The 23,547-nt window shown below is 51.9% G+C and overlaps 10 protein-coding genes across 10 annotated transcripts; 5 read left to right on the forward strand and 5 right to left on the reverse strand.

Moving 5' to 3' along the window:
* The first annotated feature begins 809 nt into the window (after positions 1–809).
* Positions 810–1,447, forward strand: BJX68DRAFT_238129 (uncharacterized protein). Its single transcript, XM_071040294.1, has 2 exons — positions 810–1,236; positions 1,301–1,447. Exon 1 carries the CDS (start codon positions 862–864, stop codon positions 1,162–1,164), a length of 303 nt encoding a protein of 100 aa, XP_070898566.1. The 5' UTR covers positions 810–861; the 3' UTR covers positions 1,165–1,236; positions 1,301–1,447.
* Positions 1,448–2,291: 844 nt separating this feature from the next.
* On the reverse strand, positions 2,292–4,255 carry BJX68DRAFT_98380 (uncharacterized protein). Its single transcript, XM_071050125.1, has 3 exons — positions 3,556–4,255; positions 2,822–3,490; positions 2,292–2,755 (listed from the first exon to the last, which is right to left on the reverse strand). The coding sequence occupies exons 1-3, from the start codon at positions 4,209–4,211 to the stop codon at positions 2,470–2,472; spliced, it is 1,611 nt and encodes a 536-aa protein (XP_070898567.1). The 5' UTR covers positions 4,212–4,255; the 3' UTR covers positions 2,292–2,469.
* Positions 4,256–6,829: 2,574 nt separating this feature from the next.
* Positions 6,830–8,770, reverse strand: BJX68DRAFT_238131 (uncharacterized protein). The gene has a single exon (XM_071040295.1). It carries the CDS (start codon positions 8,581–8,583, stop codon positions 7,066–7,068), a length of 1,518 nt encoding a protein of 505 aa, XP_070898568.1. The 5' UTR covers positions 8,584–8,770; the 3' UTR covers positions 6,830–7,065.
* A 126-nt stretch (positions 8,771–8,896) lies between these two features.
* BJX68DRAFT_238132 (glycoside hydrolase family 31 protein) lies at positions 8,897–11,155 on the forward strand. Its single transcript, XM_071040296.1, has one exon. It carries the CDS (start codon positions 9,121–9,123, stop codon positions 11,125–11,127), a length of 2,007 nt encoding a protein of 668 aa, XP_070898569.1. The 5' UTR covers positions 8,897–9,120; the 3' UTR covers positions 11,128–11,155.
* A 705-nt stretch (positions 11,156–11,860) lies between these two features.
* Positions 11,861–13,456, forward strand: BJX68DRAFT_267377 (glycoside hydrolase family 39 protein; the record flags this gene model as incomplete). The annotated part of the gene is made up of 4 exons (XM_071045811.1): positions 11,861–12,055; positions 12,130–12,485; positions 12,600–13,308; positions 13,382–13,456. The coding sequence occupies 4 exons, from the start codon at positions 11,861–11,863 to the stop codon at positions 13,454–13,456; spliced, it is 1,335 nt and encodes a 444-aa protein (XP_070898570.1).
* Positions 13,457–13,616: 160 nt separating this feature from the next.
* On the reverse strand, positions 13,617–14,682 carry BJX68DRAFT_238133 (NAD(P)-dependent oxidoreductase). The gene has a single exon (XM_071040297.1). It carries the CDS (start codon positions 14,614–14,616, stop codon positions 13,750–13,752), a length of 867 nt encoding a protein of 288 aa, XP_070898571.1. The 5' UTR covers positions 14,617–14,682; the 3' UTR covers positions 13,617–13,749.
* Positions 14,683–15,434: 752 nt separating this feature from the next.
* BJX68DRAFT_267379 (uncharacterized protein) lies at positions 15,435–16,514 on the reverse strand (the record flags this gene model as incomplete). Its single annotated transcript, XM_071045812.1, has 2 exons — positions 15,435–15,829; positions 15,899–16,514. 2 exons carry the CDS (start codon positions 16,512–16,514, stop codon positions 15,435–15,437), a joined length of 1,011 nt encoding a protein of 336 aa, XP_070898572.1.
* Positions 16,515–17,572: 1,058 nt separating this feature from the next.
* On the forward strand, positions 17,573–19,271 carry BJX68DRAFT_98399 (GDP-Man:Man(1)GlcNAc(2)-PP-dolichol alpha-1,3-mannosyltransferase). Its single transcript, XM_071050126.1, has 2 exons — positions 17,573–18,443; positions 18,487–19,271. Exons 1-2 carry the CDS (start codon positions 17,630–17,632, stop codon positions 19,101–19,103), a joined length of 1,431 nt encoding a protein of 476 aa, XP_070898573.1. The 5' UTR covers positions 17,573–17,629; the 3' UTR covers positions 19,104–19,271.
* On the forward strand, positions 19,272–21,004 carry BJX68DRAFT_98400 (uncharacterized protein). The gene is made up of 2 exons (XM_071050127.1): positions 19,272–19,769; positions 19,866–21,004. Exons 1-2 carry the CDS (start codon positions 19,439–19,441, stop codon positions 20,900–20,902), a joined length of 1,368 nt encoding a protein of 455 aa, XP_070898574.1. The 5' UTR covers positions 19,272–19,438; the 3' UTR covers positions 20,903–21,004.
* Position 21,005: 1 nt separating this feature from the next.
* BJX68DRAFT_276186 (agmatinase) lies at positions 21,006–22,721 on the reverse strand (the record flags this gene model as incomplete). Its single annotated transcript, XM_071048036.1, has 6 exons — positions 21,006–21,385; positions 21,459–21,551; positions 21,647–22,086; positions 22,157–22,240; positions 22,317–22,504; positions 22,590–22,721. 6 exons carry the CDS (start codon positions 22,719–22,721, stop codon positions 21,144–21,146), a joined length of 1,179 nt encoding a protein of 392 aa, XP_070898575.1. The 3' UTR covers positions 21,006–21,143.
* Positions 22,722–23,547: the final 826 nt, after the last annotated feature.

Raw genomic sequence — 23,547 nt, forward strand, 5'->3', positions numbered from 1 at the left:
TGCGCCCAGTCCGGATGCCAGCTTTTCCATTTCATTTTTGACTCCTTTCAGAAGCCTCCGCAGCTTGGGAACATCAAGCGGGGGAACCACTAAGAGGCAAGAATGTCTAGAGTCGTCCCATCAAACCACGCACACTGAAGTAATAACTCAAGATACAGGAGAACGGCCTTTATGGAATAAGTGCGCGGCTTCTAGCACTTCAAGAGCCGACATAGAAGACCTTGATCCAACAGGTACTACTATCCCCTACCCTGTAACTGAACAGACCACAATAGACGGCAGATCACTAGGAAGAGGCCACCAGCTGATTGAACTCTGTCCTACTGGTACTCGAGAGATAAATGTATCTAATGAAGACGTCCCGGGCGCGTACCAGGCGGATAACGTTGCAGGTGAGGTTGATTCGGGGTGTGGGAGGAGTCCTGGAGTCCTCGATTTCACTGGGAATCATCAATCAAAGAAGGGAAATTTCTTGAGGAGCATCTCACGATTGAAGGATCGAATTCCGCGACAGAAGGGGGTTACACTTGCGCAAGCTGTACTCGCTGGCCTTGCCGTGCCCGATGCAGTTGGTACATGCGCCGCTGAAGGCGGCCCATCACTGATGGGAGCAGTCACACAATTTGGAGGTACGCACGCAGTAGGAGCAGCCAGATTCGCGAAGCTCTCCCCGCAATTGCAACGCTAATGGATCCGCTTGGTTTCAACAAGAGGGCTGGAGAATGCAGTCCCAAGGGCGATTAATTTGGCAGGCGGGACCAGAGGCATTGGCATGTGTGCCAGGGAGCGTTAGTTGAAGGAAACTGGAGGTGGAGCCGGGAATAAAACATACTCGTGTAAAGGTCTTCTCGCTGCTGGAACATGCATGAAATCGACCTGATGATGCTAGTACTTGCAGTGGTGTTGTTGTTGTTGTTGTTGCCACCGTTGACAGGAACATTGGGGACGTTGTTCTCTGTGGCGAGGGAGGAATTCGTTGGCTGCTGCTTGCAGGTCATTTCCTATTCTCGAAGCCTGCCTCGTACCACTAGTGTTTCTCGCTTCGACGGCTGCGCAGAGTTGTCATTGTTGTGTCGTTTGTTGCTGGAACCACGAGTGTTTATCATCACGAAGGATGAGAAGGAAGGACGTCTGATGGAAGGCAGAAACGGGGGGGAAAGATGAAGGTATTTATGCCATTGGAGAAGCGGCTTTTGGTGCTGGAAACGGAGTTCTAATCGACAATGGCGATGAAAGCTGCGAAAGTCATCTGGTCAGCTTCTTTGTTCGAGCCAAGCAACAACAACAAAGGCTTGGGTACGCTGATATGGGCGTGGTGGAGAACGCAGCTAATCGTTGTGCAGAACGGCTTCATTGGAATGAGCCTATGAGGTGTACCGCTAGAGTCTAGACTCTTCTTTTCCTTGGGGCACGCTATGCTTCACGCGGAAAAAAGGACAGCGATCCCCGTTGCGAGTGAAAGAAAAACAGGGCAGAGGTTGAATGTTGATCGGCGTGTAATGTCAGCATCGGAGAGTCAGGATATGGGTACGAGATAACTAGATAACCAACCGACATCCAGGAGATGTAATTATCTGTCCCTGGAAGGCTGTCAACAAAAGACCCAGTCCATTCTCTGGTAACTGTCAACAGTCACGGGATGAATCTGAGATCCCCGCGGGATTCGTTCCATGGTTGCTTTCGCAAGGCTTTCATGTACGACTGTCGAATCTACTGCATGAGTCATGTCCACCTGCAGCCTTGAAACGCGCCGCCTTGAACCGTGTCAGGAAGTTGGAACGCACGGGGAAATTCCGACTCGAGTTAAATCCCTCTCGGCATTCACTGAATTCGACTTGGCACTCATATGCCCCTGAACAGTGGAGGGCCGAGGTACGCAAGGTACATAAGTACGCATCTGCAGGCGCCAGCGCGTAATCCTTCTTGGAGCGATCGTCCTCGCTAACTGTGCAGAATGAGCCGTCCACACGAATTATGTAGTTTGCAGCGGGGTTTTTCCGATGAGGTATTCTGACTCGAGTCCCCATCTCGGTCATTCCCCGAGCCACTTACTTGGCCCCTGAAGGTCATCCATCCATGCGGTCAAACCTACGTGGTTTGTCGTATCTGAGTTGCTGAGTCCCTGTCGCAGATCAGCAACCACTAGCGCACTGCTATCTACAGGGCTGTGGTTTGGGCTTCGTCCTAATCCCAGCCATTTTTAAGGGACAAGACAATCCCTTTGTATACAGTCTGGCTTAGAATTGGCTAATGCAGTGCAACATTCAGCCCGTATATACCCAAGTAATGCTCCTCAGAGTCCACCATATGAAATTTCTCTTCTACTACAGTTCTAGAGTAATTCTTAGGATATACGAACTATTTACAGTCAGGTGGTCCTCGCTATCCATCACACCAACACAAATTCTACCAACCACCTTTCGCCCGCCTCACCAGGCCATCAAACCTCATAGTCCAAATCAACTCAACTCAACTCAATTCCCGTCCACCCCCCGCCATCCGCGCAATAACATCAGCCGCACACCCCCTTCCATCATACCGCGCCGCAGCTTCCCTCAACGCATCCGCCTCCTCCTGCATCCTATCCGCCTTCTCACCCTGCAGTGCCGTCAGAAACCCCTCACTCAGCGACTCGACATCCCACTCCGGCGCCGTCTCCTTCCCCGGCCAGATACCCACGCCAGCGTATTCGGCGATCTGAGCGAAGTTGTAGAGGTCGAACCACAGCGGGAGGATCACCTGGCGGACGCCGGACCTGGAATATGCAAATTAGCTTTTCTAAGTCACCATATTAACCGAGATCGGGAGTAGGAGAACGAACATAGCAGCCTCGTAATAACAATTCGCACCTCCATGATGAACCCAGACATCGATCATCCCCGTGTTAACAAGCGAAACGGGGTCCACATCCAACCACGTCTCGATGCGTAACCTCCCACTGGCAATATACGCCTCGAGCGGCCCCCTCCATACATCGTCATCATCATACTCCCCCTCCTTCACAAACTTCCACAAAACCTTTACATCCGCTTGCTGCTCGAGAACCCGCAACACCGCCCCGCCCAGCGCGCGCGCCCGCCGCTCGTTGTACGCCACGTTACTCCCGAGACAGATTAGAATGTTTTTGTCCTTACCCTTACTCTTGTCACCCTCCCCTTTACTCTCCCCATTACCTTCGAGCCACCGCACCATCCCGCCATCCTGCACCTCCGCAGGCGCCGTATCAAGCACAATCGGTCCGCAGACGGTAACATTAGGCGGGTAGTACGAGAGCGGGAGTCCGGCCTCGGGGAAATCGCCAGAGATGAGCGGGACGTCGTCGAAGTGCATTTGCATGTTTATGGGGTCGTGCACGCCGAGGGTTGTGAGGGTTCGTCGGGCGGCGCGGAGGCGCGGCGAGGTTATGAGGCGCCAGATGAAGCGGACTTGCATGTAGATGTTTGTGGGGATTGATGAGAGGGGGATGGGGTAGGGGGTTCCGGACATCATTCTTTTTGTTATATTGCATGTTAGTAGGCTAGATCAAGGGAGTATTAAATGGGAAAGAAGACTCACGCAGGAAGCTTCCAGAACATCTCCGCCCACGGCTGGCGGTAGGCGATGATATCCGTCAACGCATTGGGACTCAGGATCGCGAAGCGCCGATTCGTATTCCGGACGGCGTCGACGAACGGCCGCTGGATGCTATCCACAACAACGACGGACGGATCAACACTCTCAATCAACTCGACCGTCTCAGCAAAAATCGCATAATACTCCTCCGCACTCCAGGGGAGCACCACCGTCTCGATTATCGACAGCATCTTATCGTACCCGGCTAGTCCGCACGGCATGATGAAGTCGTCAAGGGACGGGTATACCTTGTCCAGGTTTTCAATCATGCTCGCTGTGCGCATCTCGTGGAAGATAATTGGTTTCGCGTCTGGGTTCTTCGTCCGCGCCGCGGCGGAGATGCGCTTCAGTCGGGGCTCGATCGGTGGTGTGCTAAAGGAGGCCCAGTAGATTTGGATCTGTGGGTGGGATTCGAGCAGTGCAAAGGCCGAGGCGATGTGGCTGTTTGAGAGGCCGCTGGAGCTGTCGGTTAGGTAGAGGACTGTGTTTGCGCGGCCGGCGATTGGGGGTTCCTTTGGAGTGTCGGTTAAGAAGGTGGGTGAGAGGTAGTAGGCGGGGATGGCGGCGAGGAGGGCGATGAAAATTGCGCGGCGGAACATGGTTGGTTGCTGTTGATTTTCGCCGTTCTCTAGTTAGAGTCAGGGAGAGAGGGACGGACGGGAAGTCGGAGGAGAGGTTTTTAAGCAGCTGCAGGGTATCCATCCGGAGATGCGCAGCTGAATCTGTCAGCAGCTTGGGATTGCGCGGAGATAACATGCGCAAGTTCTCCCTGGTTCGGGTATAGGGCTGACCTCTTGGCTGGGCCGTGGCGAGCGCTGATAGGTGCGCGCTGTGCTCGGCAGCTCCAAGGGGCTTGAGGCTGAGGTGCGGAATCATTTCTTAGCTTATCGTGATTGGTGCGCGAATACGAGCAGCTAATCCTGCGGTAGTTTAGTTTTCGCGCCTTAAAGTTTTACTATATTTGTGAAGAAATCTCCTCCACATGTTATGAGGGAGAAAGCCCTCGAACTTGCCCAGGTGTTTACACTGTGTCATATATGGGCCGCGCGGTTTAATTCACTCCTCCACAGTTGTTTGTCATAAAAATATATATATACTGCACTTTTATCAGGCACATTCGTGGTGCTCTGGCTTTGGAAACGGATTTAGGTGTCAACAAGCAATTCAGGATGTAGAATGAGACTGGCAAGAGCCAGCCTATTCCAAGGTTTGAACAAGCCAGCCTGCTACCCACCTGCTTCGGCGCTATATCACCATGCACTTGAATAATGGATTGTAACACCTACGCGATTATGATATGCTACCTGCAACCTGCAAAAGCCGCACACAATTAAATCATATACCACTAGACTGGCAATGCGAAGAAGCTCTGCGTTTTTAGAATGATACCCGGCTGCATTCTATACAAGCAAGCAGTGGAGAAGCCGCTATCATCGCACTAGATAACGACTAGAGGGTGAGCAAATCCTAATAGGTATAGGTGGGATCCATGGACCGCTAGTCAGTCCATGTTATAGAGCTCATAGGCATCTTTCATACTATTAGCGTGGCACTTAAGATATTCCACCAACGCCTGAGCTAAATGGATAGCAGCCCAACTACTATAACTATCATGTGTGATAGTAGATTAGTATTATAAGTAATCTAGAGCATGAAGAATATATTAGGATAAAAAATTATCTATATAATCCTCTAAGCAGCCACCAAGATTTAAGTAAAGAATATTAATCTCTGCCTCTAATGGGTACTAGGACATTGCGATAACCCTAGTAATAATATAGCAGACTAGTTAGCTAAAGCTGCCGTGTACCCAGGTCAAACCCACTCCTTCCACCCGCTGCTAACGAGGGAGATGGCACTAATCTAGGATAGAATCCATGCTTAGTGGGAGTAAGAATAGAGATCTAGTACTAAAGGTGACTACCTATAAAAGATTAATGATACCCTACCCACGAACTATACCTAGAAGCTATATGATTCCCTACCTAGAAACTAAGCTTACCTACTTATATAGCTCTATATGGGCCATAACTAGTTATCTACCTTTACTAAGAAACACAGCTTCCGCGATAATGACCTGTGCGCGTACGGCGCGCGGGAGACGGTCATCCATGTGATAGTAGACTATCTAAGGTTATAAGGGCTATGAATGAAATTAAGGAGAGAGGTTAGAGACGTGTTTAATAGTGTATTAAGTCTGCTAGGAGGCTTAACCTAAGGTAAGAAAGGTAATCTAGATATTATCTTACAGGCTAAAACAGTTAATGCCATACTAGACTTCGCTGAGGCATCATAGAGATTTCATAGTCGCGCGCCACGAGGGTAGCCTAATAATAGGAGCGGTAATTAGGCTATGACAGGCCGTGATAAGGCTCTAAGTTCGTTTTCAGGAAGTGGAAGAGTCTACATATACATAATCAGATATATATAGTTGTTGTAGCCTGCATATCACTTTGGCGAGGGGTCAGGGTAAATGAAAGCATCATCATCATCATCATCATCACTGTACCAACCGATCTATAAAAGAATATTGTGTAGCAATATCAACGATTATACTCTGTCGTATATAGAGGGAGTAAGTATACAGCAGAAAAGACTACTTAGCTGTTTCTTAATCTTCAAACACAGCAGCTGCTTTGCAAGGCTTGTAGTTTAAATAGCCTACAGTATATCGCAATTATGCTTAGGGTATGCTCAATCATGAAACTTCTGGGATAAACTCCTTGGGCAAATCAAAACTTTAGATTGTAACCGTGAATCTAGCTTTAGATTGCCATTTCCGTCTTGATTCGTTGGATAATCTCTGTTCTTACAAAAATATTCAGATCTTCAGGGTTGCCAACAAGACTGCCAATAGAACACGGAGCACGTGGTAAAAATACTCTAGATTAGAGGCTGTACATACAAAATACGTGATACAGCATGTGGGCAAAGCCAGTCATGTGGTGGCTTAATTAGAAGGTTAATACAACGCGCACTAGCCTACACCCATAGATATTATTAATAGTTAGTGAAAGGACCCAGCTCCTGGCCTTGAGTATATTATTAATCTCTTTAATATTAGTTAATCTCGTGAAATAAGATTTCCTATCTCCTATTTATCATAAGCATTATAGCGGAAATCATCCTTAGGCTATAGAGGGGTACCTTGTATTAGAAAATTAAGGTCATAGCCTCATGTTTATAAATAACGATATGCTATTAGATACTGCGTAGAGTGGAAGTTAATAATTAATAACATGGTATAATAAAGTCCGGTTACTTTAGAGGTTGAACTGGAATTAGAGGATGGCGTAGATAGCCTCTTAAAGCGAAAAGGGTTAGCTTAGCATTGTATTTTTTATTCAGGTGGTGTGCAAGGCGCTGAAGGGCTGCTGAGTAACATTGCATTTCGTTAGGGAATAATCAGGGAGGAATCTAGGAGTGCTTAGGGATTATATAGCTTCGTCCTGGTTACTCCCAGACCCATCTAGGATTACTCCCCAAGCACTCCGTGCACGCACCTGGATGCTCACCCCACATCCCGGCGCCAGTCACTGAGCAAAAAGCGGCGCCATGTCGGGCCGAATCCGGAAATAGAAATCCCAACCCTGCCGGCGAAGAACATGCTATATGTGCCAGATAGGCCCCGATCCGCTGATACTTGGCAGTATGGGCGTATGGACTACCAGCAGCCGCAACAGACAAGAGCAAGATCCAGCTGTCTTCAGAGGTAAACTGGGAGGGGTGCTTTCGCAGGAACGGGTACGTCGCGTGAAAACCTTCAAAGTACACCTGAACTAGGTCTTGCATCTCGCTTAAGGAGGGGAACTGAGCTAGATCCAATCCGAGGGTAGAGGCCTCGCACTCTGCTCGCAGAAGTTGAAGCAGATTCTCATATACTGTCTCTGAGAGGAATGTGATTTGCGGCACGGTTGGTGAGCCTCCGAAGGTCGGTGTCTGATCTCCGGCGGAGGCATTCGAGGTGGTCGTCCAGAACGGCCTTCCACGTAGTCGCCAGCCTGATCGGCCTTGAAACGGTGCGCGGCCGACACTTCCTTCAACATAATAAGTGCCCTTCGCCGACTGCGACGCCAGAGAGTCCATTGTGCTCGCTGCGGACTCTGAGGGAGGAGTGCGAGAAGCAGGCTGGGTCCCTGGATTTTGGAGCGGCAACATAGAGATACCCGTGGGATGGAAGCTCGCGTCAAGGTTCGTCCCAAAACTCGGCCTACCAAGCCCGACGTGCAATCCATCTCCGGTCAGGGTCACTCCCATGTCCACGGGGTTGTTGTTGGGGGCAAGTAGTCCATCGAAGAGACCATTCGAAAAGAGCGTATCAGGGCCTTGCGGAGACAGCCAATTGACCGAAGGCATACTACAAACCCACTCACTGAAGTCCTTATCAAGCGTCTGATTGTTCAGTGTCGTGTTTCCGGGTATTACTTCGGGATTGTCCTCTAGCAGCGCGGGCGCGTCGAGCGGAGCATCTAGAGGAAACCACCCCGCACCATCCACATGGTCTAACGTAGACGAGAGATTCCCGAGTCCCTGCGCTTCTGGTCCTGAATGAGAAATCTGTGTTTCACCTTCGCGAGACGGATCTGACAGGCCGGGTGAGAAGCCGGTCACCGGCGACGGCGGAGCGGCGCCCGTTGGAGCAGAGCCGGCCTTTCGCTTCCTCGCCATGGGATACACGCATTGTAGCTCTCTTTGCTGACACAGCTCACAGGGGTTGCCTCTCGGGCAACGGACGCGGCTCACGGCGCACTCCTTGCAGGCCCTGTAGCTGCCAACCTTCGGAATTGTTTTAGGGGCGTGCGATTGACTGTGGCGGTGAAGGACATCGAGACGGGCGAACCGTTTTCCACACGTTGAGCAACGAAACGGTTTTTCTGTGGTGTGGCTGCGGGCATGCCGGTTGAGGTGCTCCTGCCGGGTGAAGGTTGCCTGGCACACGTCGCACTGGATGATTTGGTCTCCAGGAGTCATCGGAGAAAGATAAAACTCTGCAGGCGTGATGAAATACGCAGCTGAGGACAATTGCGATGCTCCTGGGCGATAGAATCTGGAGACAAGGAAGGGCGCATCGTGCAGTGTGGGGATGAAGATGCTGGGGGTGGGTGGAATGTGGGGGACGAACAGCAAAAGCAGCTTTCTCTTGGCGCCAAAAGACCGCTAGCACAACATGACTTGAATGAGAATGGGCTGATTTCCAGACTAGCGAGCAACCGTCCCATCCTTCGCATCCACTTCTCTCGCCTCTTTGCGTGGTGTTGCCTTGCCTTGCCTTGCCTTGTGTTGTGTTATTCCGGTGGCGCTGGACTCCGGTGGGGATGACTCCGGCGGCGTCTGCGAGAAAGACAGAGAGAGAAACACATGCAGCTGGGGGACCTCGAGTCTCTAGATTTCTCCACAAGTCTAGCAGGTCACGGTGGAGTACAAATACCATGAGCAGCCACGATTTTGACAGCCGAAGTCTGGTCGGACCGATATTCTCTGGAGGTCGACATTCGGGAGCCAACCACCATGCTGTACCAGCAAGAAAACAAACTTATCTATAAGTTCGACGACGAGACTTTATGGATCGAGCCTTGGGGATTGAACGCTCTACGAATTCGCTCAACTCGTGCGCAGCAAATGCCCGAAAGGGACTGGGCTCTCCTCGCGCCTGCCCCAGCAACACCACCAGCAGTCACCGAAATCGACGCCAGCGGGTCCGGGTCCCTCCAGAACGGCAATGTCCGAGCGACAATCTCAAGGACTGGGAAGATCCAGGTTCATAAGTCCAAAGGCGAGCATCTTCTTGAGGAATATACCCGTAACAGAAAGGACCTCTTCGACCCGAAATGCAGCGCCATCAAAGTCCAGGCGCGCGAATTCAAAGCCATCCCAAACAGTGAGAGCTATCACCTCACTGCTCGGTTCGAGAGCGTCAGTCCTGATGAGATGCTGTTCGGCATGGGCCAGTACCAGCAGCCGTTCCTAGACCTCAAAGGTCATGATCTTGAGCTAGCGCATCGCAATTCGCAAGCCAGCGTACCGTTCACTGTCTCCTCCTTGGGATATGGGTTCCTCTGGAATAACCCCACCATTGGAAGAGCCTTCCTAGGCCGCAATATCATGTCCTTTGAGGCCCTTTCAACAACCACCCTAGACTACTGGATCGTTGCCGGAGATACCCCTGCAGAAATCATTGAGGCCTATACCACGGCTGTGGGAAGAGTCCCCATGATGCCTGAATACGGCCTGGGATTCTGGCAGTGCAAGCTTCGCTACCAGACACAAGAGGAACTCCTTCAGGTCGCTCGCGAATACAAACGCCGTGAGCTGCCCATTGACCTTATCGTGATCGACTTCTTCCACTGGCCGATGCAAGGGGACTGGCGCTTCGACCCAGTCTACTGGCCGGACCCTGATGCGATGGTCCAGGAACTGAGAGAGATGAAGATCGAGATGATGATCAGCGTGTGGCCAACTGTCGATAAGCGGAGCGAAAACTACCAGGAGATGGTGGAAAAGGGCTACTTGATTCGGACCGATCGAGGCGTCCGGACGGCAATGGACTTTCAGGGAGACACTGTGCATTTTGATGCTACGCACCCGGGCGCCAGGAAGTACGTGTGGCAGAAGTGCAGGGACAACTACTATAACCACGGAATCCGCGTTTTCTGGCTCGACGAAGCAGAGCCAGAGTACAAAAAGTATGACTTTGATAACTTTCGGTACTACCAGGGCCCAAACACTGCAGTCGGGAATATTTACCCGCTCGAGTATTCTCGGGCATTCTATGAGGGGATGCAGCGCGAAGGGCAGGAGAATATTGTCAACCTTGTACGCTGCGCATGGGCTGGCAGCCAGAGATATGGAGCTCTAGTATGGAGTGGAGACATTGCTTCCTCATGGCTTAGTTTTCGCAACCAACTATCTGCTGGTTTGCACATGGGACTCTGCGGACTGCCCTGGTGGACTACAGATATTGGGGGATTCCACGGAGGTGACCCCTCTGACAGCAAATTCCGCGAGCTGTTCGTCCGCTGGTTCCAGTGGGGCGCCTTCTGTCCGGTCATGCGGCTCCACGGTGATCGTGAGCCCAGGCAAGCCGCTCTAGGGACAGACGGGGGAGCATCCTGCGCGAGTGGCGCCGCAAACGAAGTCTGGTCCTACGGGCCCGAGGTGTATGAGATTTGTAAGAAATACATGCTTCTCCGGGAGCGACTCCGAAGCTACACGCGTTCCTTGATGAAGGAGGCACATGAGAAGGGGTCTCCTGTCATGCGGACGCTGTTTTATCAATTCCCGGAGGATGCGCAGTGCTGGAAGATTGGGACGCAATACATGTACGGAGGGAAGTATCTTTGCTGTCCTGTCCTGAACGAAGGAGACAGAGTATCGAAGGTATACCTGCCTGCGCTGTCTCATGGGAAGTGGGTTCCATTCGAGGGCGATCAGGCGGAGATTGAGGGCTATGAAGGAGGTCAGTGGGTTGAGATCGACGCGCCTTTGCACTGGATGCCTGTATTCGAGCATGTTTAGGATATAGACCACTCAGAGATTTCTTACCCAGAGAGTTTCCTCCAGTACTCGGCTTGAATAGAACAGAAAGCTACTCCGCAATGACGATTAATACTCTTCCTGCACCTCCCTTAGCCTCCAATTTTGATTGGTCTTCTTACATCTTAACATCATCTTCTATCTACCTGCAAATATAGAATCTGCGGCCCACGTAAATCATGCACGAGCCAACCCCCCCGCAGATCTCTCTACACATACCCCGGTCCATAAGCAGACATCGGCTAAATAGTGGCCATAAGTCTCGATTCCAATCGAACAACCCATGTGTGTGTTTTCGGCCTCAGCAAAGCTGGGTAAATGCGCATTATGCCTAAATGTCTTACAATTCCGCCGGTAATTAGCCCTTTAGGGCATTGGAGCCCATCACAAGGATACTGCAAGCCAACGCGACTCTGCAGGGATTTCCCCGCATCTCTTCCAAGGATCGTCAAGCCTCGCACTCGTTCGAGTCGTTCGTGGTCGGCGGTTTGACGTCTTGCTGCCCGCCACCGGATATGTGAGGAATTCCCGGTGGGGTGAATCCGATGTCTCGCTGAAGAGAAGAGGAGAAGAGGAATCTGATGAAGGTGGAGGGGGTTTATGTATATAAAAGGCAATGAGGTACATAAACGAAAAGAAAGCCGTAGATTGACAATATCTATTGATCCAGGATCTTTTTCCTTCTTCTCAAGCGAGCAATTCTCATCCCGCAACGATGAAGCTCACCGGAGCACTACTGGTGGCCCTGTTGTATACAGAAGCAATTGAAGCCAGCGCACTACCCTGGCGCCGGCTCTCCCCCCGCCAAACCACCACCAGCACCACCACCGCAACGGTCGACCTCTCCAAAACCCACGGCCCAGCCAGCTTCCTCGGGTCGGGCTTCATCTACGGCTGGCCAGACAACGGCGTCGAGGCACAAACATCCCCGACCACTTCGCAACGGACATCAAATTCAATGCATGCCGCGCTGGGGGCGCCCAGATCCCTGCCACGGGCTGGGCGACCGGCGGCTACGAGGGGTATATCGGGCGCTTCAACTCGACCCTCTCAAACTACCGATCGACGCGCCGCTACGGCGGAGACTTTATCTTGCTGGTTCACGATATCTGTGGCGCGGATGGTGGGCTCCAGGGTGGTGAGGCGGTTTACCCGGGGGATGGAGGAGATTGGTCTGGAATGGAGGTGTACCTAAGCCAGCTTGCGGGGGACATCGTGGCGAATGGGATGCTGGATGGGCTTGTGCTGGATATTTGGAATGAGCCGGAGTTGGATATTTTCTGGCCGAGGTCTTGGGAGCAGTTTTTGGAGTATTATGTGAGGGCGCATCGGATTCTCAAGTAAGTTCATGATCTATGTTGGGTCGATACACAGCCCACTCTGGCTTGGCCTGGTTTATTCTGGGCAGAGGCAGCTCGCTAACGATTAACTCTCCTTTTCTTTTCTATTTGCAGAACACTCCTCCCCACAGCCCTCATCAGCGGCCCCTCAGGCGCCCACTCACCCAGCCTGGACAGCACAACCTGGCGCACCTGGATGAGCGCCGTAGCCGGGAACAACACAATCCCAGACCGCTACTCATGGCACCAGATCGGGTCCTGGGAGCGAGAGCCCGACAGAACGATCCCGGAGTTCAACACACTACTATCCACATACGGTCTCCCCGAAAGGCCCATAGACGTCAACGAGTATGCGTGGCCCTCGGAGCAGAACCCGGCCAACTCGGCCTTCTACCTTGCGCAACTGGAGCGGTATAATATCCGCGGGCTGCGCGCGAATTGGGGGTCTGGTGGGTTGTTGCATGATCTTATGGCAAACCTCTTGTATAAGGGCGGCGATGGCACGTACTATCCCAACGGCGAGTGGCAGCTCTACAGATACTACGCCGGGATGACTGGGGAGCGGGTCCAGACGACGGCGTCCACAGACCTCCTGTTCGATGTCTTCGGAGCGGTTTCCGGCGGCCGCGTGAAACTCCTTGCGGGGACGAGAACGGTCCAGGCGCCCTATGATATTCGCGTCGAGGGGGTTTCCTCCCTGGGGCTTTCGAGACGGGGGAGTGTTCATGTCCGCACGTACCGCTTTGACTGGAATGGGCCCGGGGGCTCCGTAGAGAGTCCGGTGGATCTCGGCTGCGCGCGGTATGGATATTCTGCTGATGTGGTGAGTGCACTCGACTCCTGTATATCTTGAGGGGTGGGAAAGCTGCTAATTCTTCTTGTCTATCTGTTGCTAGCTCACGATCCCCGTTTCTCCACCCTCGAATTCAACGGCCTTTGCTTTTGAGTTCTCCAGACATGGCAAGTGTTGATCTCTGCCAGCAGGTGCTGTCTTTGCTATCGATGATGTAGGCGAGGGCACATGCAAATATCCCTAGGGCTCAAGACTGCGCGGACAGTAGTGTATCCTTGCCACTTGTCCGTAACTCAACGATAGCGGTACGGCTGGTAGGTCAAAAAGATTGGACAGTGTACTATGGATCCAATATATTCGCTCTCTCCTGGATATACAAGCTCTATCGTTATATGTGCATAGTACAGTTCTCTACTGCATTATGCCATCTCTTCTGCTTTTGACCAAATCCCAAGAAACAAAAATACTCCTCTATCCACTCTTCCGCTTTGCAATAGTCTTGATAACAGCAACCATATCCTCCTCACCAAGCCCACCCTCCATCGCTTCATCATACAACCCCTTACACGTCCTCATCAATGGCAAGCTTGCCCCCGCCTCCTCCGCAGCAGCCTCAATAAGCCGCGCACTATAACAGCAAACACCCACCGAAGCCTGCGCCTCCCAGTCCCCATCTTGAATCTTCGCAACCTTCCCCCTCGAATACGCCGACGCCATCGGAGACGCGTTCAGCACGCGCCCAAACGCTTCCAGATCGAGACCCAGCGCCTGCGCAAAGTGCATCGTCTCCGCGACGCCCGCGGCAAGTATCGTCGCGAAGGTATTCGCCGCGTATTTCGCCTTGAGTCCGGAGCCCAAGGGTCCGCAGTATATCGCTGCGCTGGTGAGTGGGTGGAGGAGCGGGCGGACTCGCTCGGCGACGTCAGCTTCGCCGGCCATTAATCCGACGAGGTGGCCTTGCTCTGCGGGGATCTTGCTTCCGCTTACGGGCATCTCGAGAAAGTCGCCGCCGAAGACGTCGTGGATTGTTTCTCCCAGTTTTTGGCTATATTCCACGGTGACCGATGTGGAATTCACGACTGTTTTACCCCGCAGGGCGCGTTTGACCTCGTCGGTGAGGACGGCGTCAATTGCGTCGGCGTCGAAGAGCATGATGAAGATGATGTCTGAGACCTCGACGACCTGCAGTGGTGTCTCGGCTAGGGTTATGTTCTCTGCGTCGGTGAGAAGTGCATATTTCGATGTGCTCCGGTTCCAGACTGTAAGTGGGTAATGGCGGGCGAGGTTACGGGCCATGGGGAGGCCCATGACGCCGAGACCGAGGAATCCGACAGCCATGCCGGGTTGATATGCTGATGAGCTGTGAATAGACTAAGCATGATGCTTGGGATGGGAAGGGCCCTTTCGATACCTATAAGCGAGAACTCATCCCCCACTCTTCGCTGCGCCCTTCGCAGCCCCGGATGTAAGAAATGGGCCGGGTTGATTGGTCAGCACCGACAATAGCCGCCTGGAGACTATACAGGAGACTGTGGAGACTGCGGCACGTTGACCCTGCATCCACCGATCAGTACGGTACTAGTCGAAGTTTCGAGGTCCTCCTGCGGGGCTGCGAGTACTAGATGCCGGCACAGGCTTTGGTGAATTCGCAGCTAGAGTCATCTGTAAATGGTCCTCAGGAATAATCTGAATCCTAGACTGGTTATCTCTGTCCAAGTAGGGTGTTTGCAGATGGTGCTATTCTCTTTGTTGCTACTATGAGAGAGTATAATTGGCGGACTCGGTATTTGAAATTGGATGTTCGTGACATATCCCAGGTTTCATGCGTACTGCTATCCTTGTAAAGCTTGAGTTAACAACATGCAAAGTTCACTCTGAGTGACAAGACCGTGTTCCAGTTGCCGAAGAGCAACATGAGCCTAACCTTGATAACAATGTCAGCCGTCGAGCCCAAAATGTGATACGGGTATAACGTACCTAAATGAAGGAAAAGAAGGCACCCGAGTTCTGGACGCCACCGCTAGCTATCACAAGATCGTACATACCCTTCGTTCTAATTGAAGCCAATCACCAACACCAGGATGAATAAGGCGAGTGATAGGCATAGTGCCGCGGACAATGGAGAATCATCCGCTGGCCGCGGTCATGGACTTCGTTCAATCAGAGTGAGTCTTGAATTCAGATAGTTCAAGTACCACTTTGTCGAGCACTGGGTGAAAAAGTTTGGCGTGCAAATCTGTGAATTGCGAGTTTTTGCACTCATGTATTCTCCTCAGAGTACAAGGATCCTGGCGCTCGTCCACCCACTCTCTCCACTTAGGGGCTTTTAGATCCTTCAACGTATCGCGGAGGCCGCGGAGGGAAAACCCTTCATAGGGAGCGTCTGCTGTAAATATTTTGTTTTCTGCTATGAAATCCTTGAGTGTTCCGACGCACACATATTTGCAGATGGGGATGCACGAGAATTTCAGATTATTCCAGTCACTTTCCTGGCGCCGGATAATTTCAAGGTTATGGGACAAGATAGCTTCGCGTCGCTTGTTTAGCTCATCTAAGGCAAGAAAACAAACGTGTTAGCTCTCATGATTGGACGGGAATTTGGTGTTGGGTCATTTCATACCGATGATTTTGCTCGGGAATGGGAGGCCAAGTGAGGTAATGGGCCTGTCAGCGTGATGGATAATCTCGGACGCGTAATGGCTAAAAGCCGTGGTATGTTCAATCGTCCAGGCCACCCAAAACATTATCATCCCCTGCCTGACATCTTGAAATGAGTAGACGCATGTAGGCCACTTCTCTGTGATGAAGCCAAGGAGGCTTTGGCATTCGTAATAGTCCACCAGGACAAGAAGTTTAGCGAGTCGTTCAATGTCAAGTTTCTTGGGCAAGTCCGAAAGCTGGCAGTGGAAAATGCGCATGAGCAAGAGTAGCGCATCAACATCCCATTCGCTGGTTTCAATCTCCACAGACCCGGAGTCTTTCAGAGTTGCGGCTTCTTTCCACTCTCCAGATAACGCTTTCTTGAAGACAGGAGACGCCAGCTTCAGGTGGGCAGAGGAGACACGAATGCGGACTTCCTGGCTGGGATTTTTATTGTCGATGGCGTTGGCGCTCTCGCCAGGGGCTGCAGACTTTGTAGATGAGGGCGAAGGGCAAGGGGCGAATGGTGCATTGTGGTTTTTGACCACCAGGATGGCGTCGCCCTCAGGCGTGACTTCATGAGTTACTGCCGCCATGGTGCTGAGACTTGAGTTGATTGCCAACCCATGGATGACAAGTAGAGAAGGAGGTAAGATAAAATCAAGACGGGAGGAATGAAATCCAGGGCTCTGGTTGGAGAGGTGGACTGAGATTGTGTTACTCAAATGAAATGCAAACCTCGAAGCGAAATGAGAAAAGGTCAAGTCTAAAACTTGAAGGATTTTACTAGCCGATGTCTGAGGTTCACTTGCTCGAGTGAGATGAGGAACACGTGATGACACAAGACGACTCGAGTAATCAAGATGGAGATGAAGAAGAGCCAAGCTGGAAGGATGGCGTTGGTCGAGGAGGGTGAAGTGAATGTATCCGAGTAAATGAAGAAAGTGAGCTCTCGGATCCACTCAAAAGCTAGAGTCATAACAAGCACAAAAGTGAGACTTTAGTCATCTCTCGCTCGTGGGTTCACGAGTCAGTATCTGGCTAGCATTGAGGCTGCAAAGCAAGAAGGAGCTGAAATTAGTCTGAAATTGCTGGTGTAATGGAAAGCACAAAGACAGAGATTGAGTTGTGAGTTGGTGGTCATCGAGAGGTCAGTGAAGCTGCAGGCCTTTTGGTCTGTCTCTGACTAGCGTTTTACTCTACCCAGACGCGTTGGACAATTGGATTACCTAGTAGCAGAGAAGGGGGATAGTAAAACATTGAGCAGCAGTATCCCCTCGCCATGTCTTGATCCTGGGGCTGCCTTAATAACCTCAAGTCATTGTATGTTTGTCATTAAGATTTCTCCTTTCCCGATACAGCCATGGATCATGATCTCGCTTCCCACTTTGTTCCTTTGGAAGAGAGACGCGAGAGGGCTATCTCGCCAGGGGCACATGGGTCAAGCCCAAGACCTGGTCCAGGATCAAGTACGCACGCAGCGGCAAAGCTCCAGTTTATAGTTTGTATTCGGAAGGCGTTGGCTGTAGTAGATAAAGCTTGGCTCACGTGGATGCTAATCTTGGCTGTGCCCCACCTGAGCTAGCGATAAGACTAGCTGTCACATGACCTCCGCTACTCTGGACAACTTTCCGATAAGCTCGCTCCGTGTCACACGGACACAACCCAGAGCTTGCTCACGACTAGCAGTTGACCAGTCCTCCTTCCCACGATGCCGGACCCCTTAGCAAACCCTGCGAGCGTGACGATAATCCACCCGGATCTGGGAATTGGCGGCGCGGAACGTCTAATCATCGATGTTGCGCTCGCCCTCCAGAACAACGGACACAAGGTCACCATCTACACATCGCACCGAGATAAGTCGCATTGCTTCGAGGAGGCGAGGGACGGAACATTAGATGTCAGGGTGCGAGGAGATACGATATTTCCTGTGCATATTGGAGGTCGATTCCACGTTTTGTTCGCGGTGTTGAGGCAGGTCCATTTGACCTGGAGTTTGTTGGGCGAGTTGGCGCAAACAAAAGGAGGGGACATTGAGGAGGTGTTTATTGTTGATCAGGTTCCGGCCTGCGTTCCTCTTTTGAAAGTGTTTGGGCCACGGCAACACCACGAGAATGGGAAGCAGAGGATTCTCTTTTACTGCCACTTCCCCGACCAACTGCTTGCGAGACGAGATGAGGGTTCGAGTCTGCTTACGACAGTGAAGACGTTATACCGGTATCCGTTCGACTGGTTTGAAGGATGGGCTATGAGTGCGTCGGACCGGGTCGTCGCGAACTCGAAGTTTACAAGAGGTGTTGTCAAGGATACCTTTGGAGGAGAGAAGCTGGGAGATGTAAAGGTTGTTTATCCGTGTGTCGACACGACGCAGAAAGTTGGCGAAGCAGATGGAAATCTATGGGGCGGGAAAAAGATCTTGCTGAGCGTGAACCGGTTTGAGCGAAAGAAGGATCTCGCCCTGGCGATTCGCGCGTATCACGGACTCGGAGAGGCGAAGAGACAAGGAACGAGATTGGTCATTGCCGGTATGTACATCCATAATTCTTTCGTACTGTGCTAACAGATCAGGCGGCTACGACAACCGCGTTCAGGAAAACGTTCAATACCACCGAGAACTCGATAACCTCGCGACAAGCTTAGGGCTCGAAACAGCCACGTCGAAAACCGTCCCCTCTGCCCTCTCCATTCCCGACTCAATAGACGTCCTCTTCCTCCCGTCCGTGCCGAGCGCGTTCCGCGATATTCTTCTCTCTCAAGCGCGCCTCCTCCTTTACACTCCTATAAACGAACACTTTGGCATCGTACCCATCGAAGCCATGCGCGCAGGAATACCGGTCCTTGCATCAAACACTGGTGGTCCACTCGAGACGATCGTCGAAGGCGAAACCGGCTGGCTCCGCGACGCCACGGATGATTCGCAGTGGACGGCCGTTCTGGACAAGGTGCTCTATCAATTGAGCGAGAAAGACCTAAAACGAATGTCGGAGCTAGCCCGTAAGCGAGTCGAGAGCGAATTCTCTCTGCGAGCGATGGGTGAAAAGCTAGAGGAAGAGATAGGCGATATGCTGAGCAGCGAGAGGCGCCCGTTTGACGGGTTTCAGCAAGCACTTACTCTCCTTGGGCTGCTGTCAGCACTGTTTTCAGTTGCAATTGCGCTGATTGTGAGGTGGTTCCTGATTGTATAATACTGCTCACTGTGACATCGAAGCGCGGCAAATGGCAAAGCGACCGATTCGACTCAAGGCGACGACATCCACATAATTTGGAGTGGGGCGAGACCTTGGCCTTAGACTCAGGGCTGCGGCAACACAGCGCTTAAGTGAAACACGAGCATCACGACACCTGCCATTTTTGGGCTCTACAACCAACAGCGCCTAGCAGAGCCCTCTCAATGGTCCGCCCCTGGTCTGAAACATGATCGCATCTAGCGTCTCTCAATAGGTACTTGTATAACATGGCTTCCGCGCTTAATCTCTCTCTCCCTCTTTTTTCAAAAATGCACACCTGAACGACATGCCAGATGCTACCCATCATCTCCATCTGGATTTCAATCCTCATCACAATTCAGGGTGTATTCGCCGTCGCTATCGGAAATCCGGATCTTGACCCAATTGCCCGTTCAAATACACATACGAGTATACAACTCTCGCGCGACGAGAACTACTTTACGAGTCCTGGAAACGTGAACCCGGACTCCGACTCGGATTCAGCAACGGTATACGAAGTCGGCGACGTTGTTGAGATCTCATGGATTACGACGCTCGATGTATTCAATGTTACTCTCTGGCAGCGCGATCTCTCTCGAGGGGGTAATGGTACCTCGGGGGTCAGGAGTGGGGGGAATATTTTCTGTACGCGCCCTCTTATCCCAGTCCGCATGTTTCTTGTCGAAGCTCAGGAGCATTGTGCAACAATCAAAAGGGCATACTAACGAACTGAGGATACAGCAAAAACATCATCCACTTCAACGCTATCGAATATTTCCTGGATCGTGCAGCCCTACGCGCTTGACCTCGAGAAGCCATCTACATTTTTTCTCTCAATAGATGCATACACAGACGCCGTCGCCAGCTCGAATTCTAATTCTAACTCCAAGTTAGATTATGAAGATTGGCCCAGTACAGGCTTTGTTTCGGGGATGTTCAATATCTCCTCTTCTTCCACTACCGCCTCTACACAACCCAACACAGAAACAAATACAGGAACAAGCGAAGAAACTTCCACAGACCAACGCTCTGAAACAACAAACACCCCAGAAACAAGTTTAACATCAACCGGCAAAATCGCCCTGGGCCTCGGCGCCGGAATCGGCGCGCCGTTAATCTCCCTCCTCGCAATACTAGCATACTTCCAAGTTCGCAGCGCAAGGAGGAAATACGCTTCATCTCAGCATGCCCAGCAGCAGCATCAGCACCAGCATCATCCGTCTATCCCTCCTCCTCCGGAAATGTCACTGTCGATGCCGGGCTTAGCGCACCATGCGCATCCTCATCAGGGCATGGGGTTGGGACTTTATCCGCCTCCATTCTCCGCATCTCCAAACCCGAACCCGGGGCTGGGCCTAGCCGAGCAAATCCCGTCTCGGAACCCCGTCCCCTCGGAGCTCTCGCAAAAGGTCGCGAAGCCTGTTGTCCTCCCGCCGTGGGAGGTTGATGCTGCGCCGGATTCTACCTCTCCTACTTCAGCTCCTGATCCTAATTCAGGAATGGCAATTGGAAATACGAATGGAGTAACGCGAGCAAACACAACAATAACCGTAATTCCTCGACCCAACGCCCGCCCACGCCCCGCCGCACGGGGGCTAGGTATCGAACGAGAAAGGGGCAGACGGGGCCCGGGACTCGGCGAGGGGACGGGACCTGGGAAACGGAGTATGTGGTCGACGAGGAGGGTTGGACAGCCGGATACTACTACTAGTACTGGTGGCAGGCAGAGCACGATTACGATTGGGATTCCGGAGTTGCCGGGGGAGAATTATATATGATTCCCCGCTTGGTTCTTCTCTTTATTGATGTTTTGATACGGATATGGTAGTTTATGGATGGTTTATAGGTGGTACATAATAGAATCACGGACGAATTGAATTCGTTGTACATATTGTACTCAACGCAAGAATCATTTATCAGCATAGCTATCAACCTAGCAGTAAAGCAGTAATGACCTCCCCAGTTCCCTCTCCATGTCAAACACCTTGGACAATATAATGTGATTCCCCTTGCAGCCATTCACAAATCCCCCCTTTGAGAACCCTCAACAGTCAACGGCCCATTCTTAACCATAATAGTCAACACCTCATAGAGGACGTCTGCAGCAGCCATGGTCGTCAGCTCCGCATTCGTATCGTACGCAGGCGCAACCTCGACGATGTCGGCGCCGATAAAGTTCAGCCCGTCCAGGCCGCGGATGATGGTCCGGATTTCACGGGTCGACCACCCGCCTGTTTCGGGGGTTCCGGTTGCGGGGGCGACTAACGTTTCCATTGTTAGTAACTATTTTGGGAGGGTGGAGGTGGGGGAACTAGGGTAAGGGAGGAGTCTCACAGGCAGGATCGATGGTGTCGATGTCGATGGAGAGGTAGATGGGGTTCTCAGTGCCGACGCGCTCGCGGATGCGTTTGATTATTCCTTCCGTTCCTACACATACCCAGTCAGTATCACCATCCCCATACCCAGTACCATACCCAGTTCCGTTCCAACGTCTCTTCAACCAAGATACGGGGTCAACATACCAATCGTATCAATCTCCCTCGCCTCTACAATTTCAAACCCGACATACCCATCATTCTCATAATCACTCGGCCCCGAAAGCGTCGTTCGAATGCCCGCATGGATATTCGTATCATTCCGCAGGAGTCCCTCCATCGCCGCATGGTAGAAGTACGTGCCATGGTTCACTGACGCGACCTCGCTCGGCGAGCCGCCGAATACCTTGGGCTTCCATGTGTCCAGGTGGCTGTCAAAGTGGATGACTGTGACGGGGCCGTAGGCTTTGTTTATGCTTCGGAGGAGAGGGAGGGTGATTGTGTGGTCGCCGCCTAGGGTTATTACGCGGGGCAGGGTTTTGCCTGCGCGCGAGAGGCCAGGGGAAGAGGCGGATGTGTAGGGTTGGCGCATTAGGAGGGCGTTGTGCCCGGACTCGATTTGTTGGATTGCGTAGGCGTTGTCGTAGCTAAACATCTTTTGTTAGTATGACTGCTCACTTTCGAGTTGGGCAAGTATAAGAGGTAGGGTAAACATACGAAGTAACCGGAATATCCCCACAATCCAGCACTCTTAGTTCACTCGAAAACGGATTCGCCTCGAGGGGCACATTATACCCACCGCTAAACCCCAACTTCCGTGAGCCTTCGTCCATTCACAAACTTCGTAAGCCTCAAACACATATGTATAACAACGTACTAGAGATTAAGGCGGCGAGAACCTTGCCTGATACCACTGGGCCCGAACCGTGCACCAGGTCTGTACGAGGTGCCCGTGTCAAAGGGGGCGCCGATGAAGGCGATGTCGAATTTCTCGTCTTCACTGGCTAGGCACGGGTAGTATGGGAGACGGCCGAAGGTGGAGATTCCCGAGAAGACGGAGTCCGCCTGTTATTTGAGAAGAATTGTTAGAGATGGATTGTGATGAGATGGGGAGGGGAGGGAAAGAGAGTGGGAGAGAGAGTGTGTGTACCTGGGTACCGCCGTCACCGGGCAGAGTGTTGTACCAGAGCTTCTGGAGGGGTCCGGTGAGGGGGGTCTGGTGGTTACCGTGGGCAGAGGCGACCGCCGAGAGGGCGAGGAGGGTGACGGTTGAGGTGAACATGCTGACTGACAGAGACAGGATGGACGAGAGGCAGTGGTAGACGGGCTATAGTAGAGGCGAGTGAGGGGTTTATATGTAAGTCATCTCTACAGACAAACATGCCAGAACCTGTAGTTGGCTAATCCCATTATCAGACGGATATCACTGTCCACCGTTTGTCTGAGCTTGCTTGTCTCTGGCATCATCATCAAGTAGCACGGTTTCTCCTCCGACCTTCTTCATCGAGTCAATAATCAGAGTTGGCATGATCCGCGCTGAGGCGCCGAGGCAGCTGCATCTCCACAGGACCCATGGCTTCTAGACTCTCGCCATAGTACCCAAATAAGAGCAATGAGGGGAGAAACGCGTGGATCCAACGGCAGATAGTATGGAGTATGGAGTATGTACGGCACAGGATAATTCTCCGAGGAGTCTCACTCTCGAGTATGCAGAGATAACGGCTGTATTGATGATTGACGTTGAGGTCTGGGGAGGGCTCAATGTATATGTGGACGAAAGAGGAAGGCCGGAGGAGAAGCCTTAATTGTTCTCTCCCTAACTTAGAATGTACGCAGTTGCTAGTGTTACTCTTGATTTTAGTGCTGAGCTGGTGCCGAGACGCCGGGTCCTGCGAGCGATCCCTGCTTATCGCACCAATTAGAGTGGAATTTTGCTTATCTTGAGCAAATGCGATAAGGTCCGGGGTATGTACAAATCGAAACCGTGGAAATCGATGCGTGAACATTCTCCATCTCCTCATCTCATCATTCTCCATTCGCCTTCCTTCTCCGTCATCGCCATACTATGGAAGTCTGTCTCGCTGTCGTGGCGCCATACATACACTTTT

This window comes from Aspergillus pseudodeflectus (genome assembly GCF_044049435.1).
Source record: "Aspergillus pseudodeflectus strain CBS 756.74 chromosome Unknown BJX68scaffold_24, whole genome shotgun sequence".
Classification (NCBI taxonomy): Eukaryota; Fungi; Ascomycota; class Eurotiomycetes; order Eurotiales; family Aspergillaceae; genus Aspergillus; species Aspergillus pseudodeflectus.

Coding starts and splice junctions, on each gene's coding strand:
- BJX68DRAFT_238132 (XM_071040296.1), top strand. CDS start 9,121: ATGCTGTACCAGCAAGAAAACAAACTTATCTATAAGTTCGACGACGAG.
- BJX68DRAFT_98399 (XM_071050126.1), top strand. CDS start 17,630: ATGCCGGACCCCTTAGCAAACCCTGCGAGCGTGACGATAATCCACCCG. Junction 18,444..18,486: donor AACGAGATTGGTCATTGCCG/GTATGTACATCC, acceptor CTAACAGATCAG/GCGGCTACGACAACCGCGTT.
- BJX68DRAFT_238133 (XM_071040297.1), bottom strand. CDS start 14,616: ATGGCTGTCGGATTCCTCGGTCTCGGCGTCATGGGCCTCCCCATGGCC.
- BJX68DRAFT_238129 (XM_071040294.1), top strand. CDS start 862: ATGCATGAAATCGACCTGATGATGCTAGTACTTGCAGTGGTGTTGTTG.
- BJX68DRAFT_238131 (XM_071040295.1), bottom strand. CDS start 8,583: ATGACTCCTGGAGACCAAATCATCCAGTGCGACGTGTGCCAGGCAACC.
- BJX68DRAFT_98400 (XM_071050127.1), top strand. CDS start 19,439: ATGCTACCCATCATCTCCATCTGGATTTCAATCCTCATCACAATTCAG. Junction 19,770..19,865: donor GAGTGGGGGGAATATTTTCT/GTACGCGCCCTC, acceptor CTGAGGATACAG/CAAAAACATCATCCACTTCA.
- BJX68DRAFT_98380 (XM_071050125.1), bottom strand. CDS start 4,211: ATGTTCCGCCGCGCAATTTTCATCGCCCTCCTCGCCGCCATCCCCGCC. Junction 3,491..3,555: donor ATGTTCTGGAAGCTTCCTGC/GTGAGTCTTCTT, acceptor TATAACAAAAAG/AATGATGTCCGGAACCCCCT. Junction 2,756..2,821: donor TGTTATTACGAGGCTGCTAT/GTTCGTTCTCCT, acceptor TGCATATTCCAG/GTCCGGCGTCCGCCAGGTGA.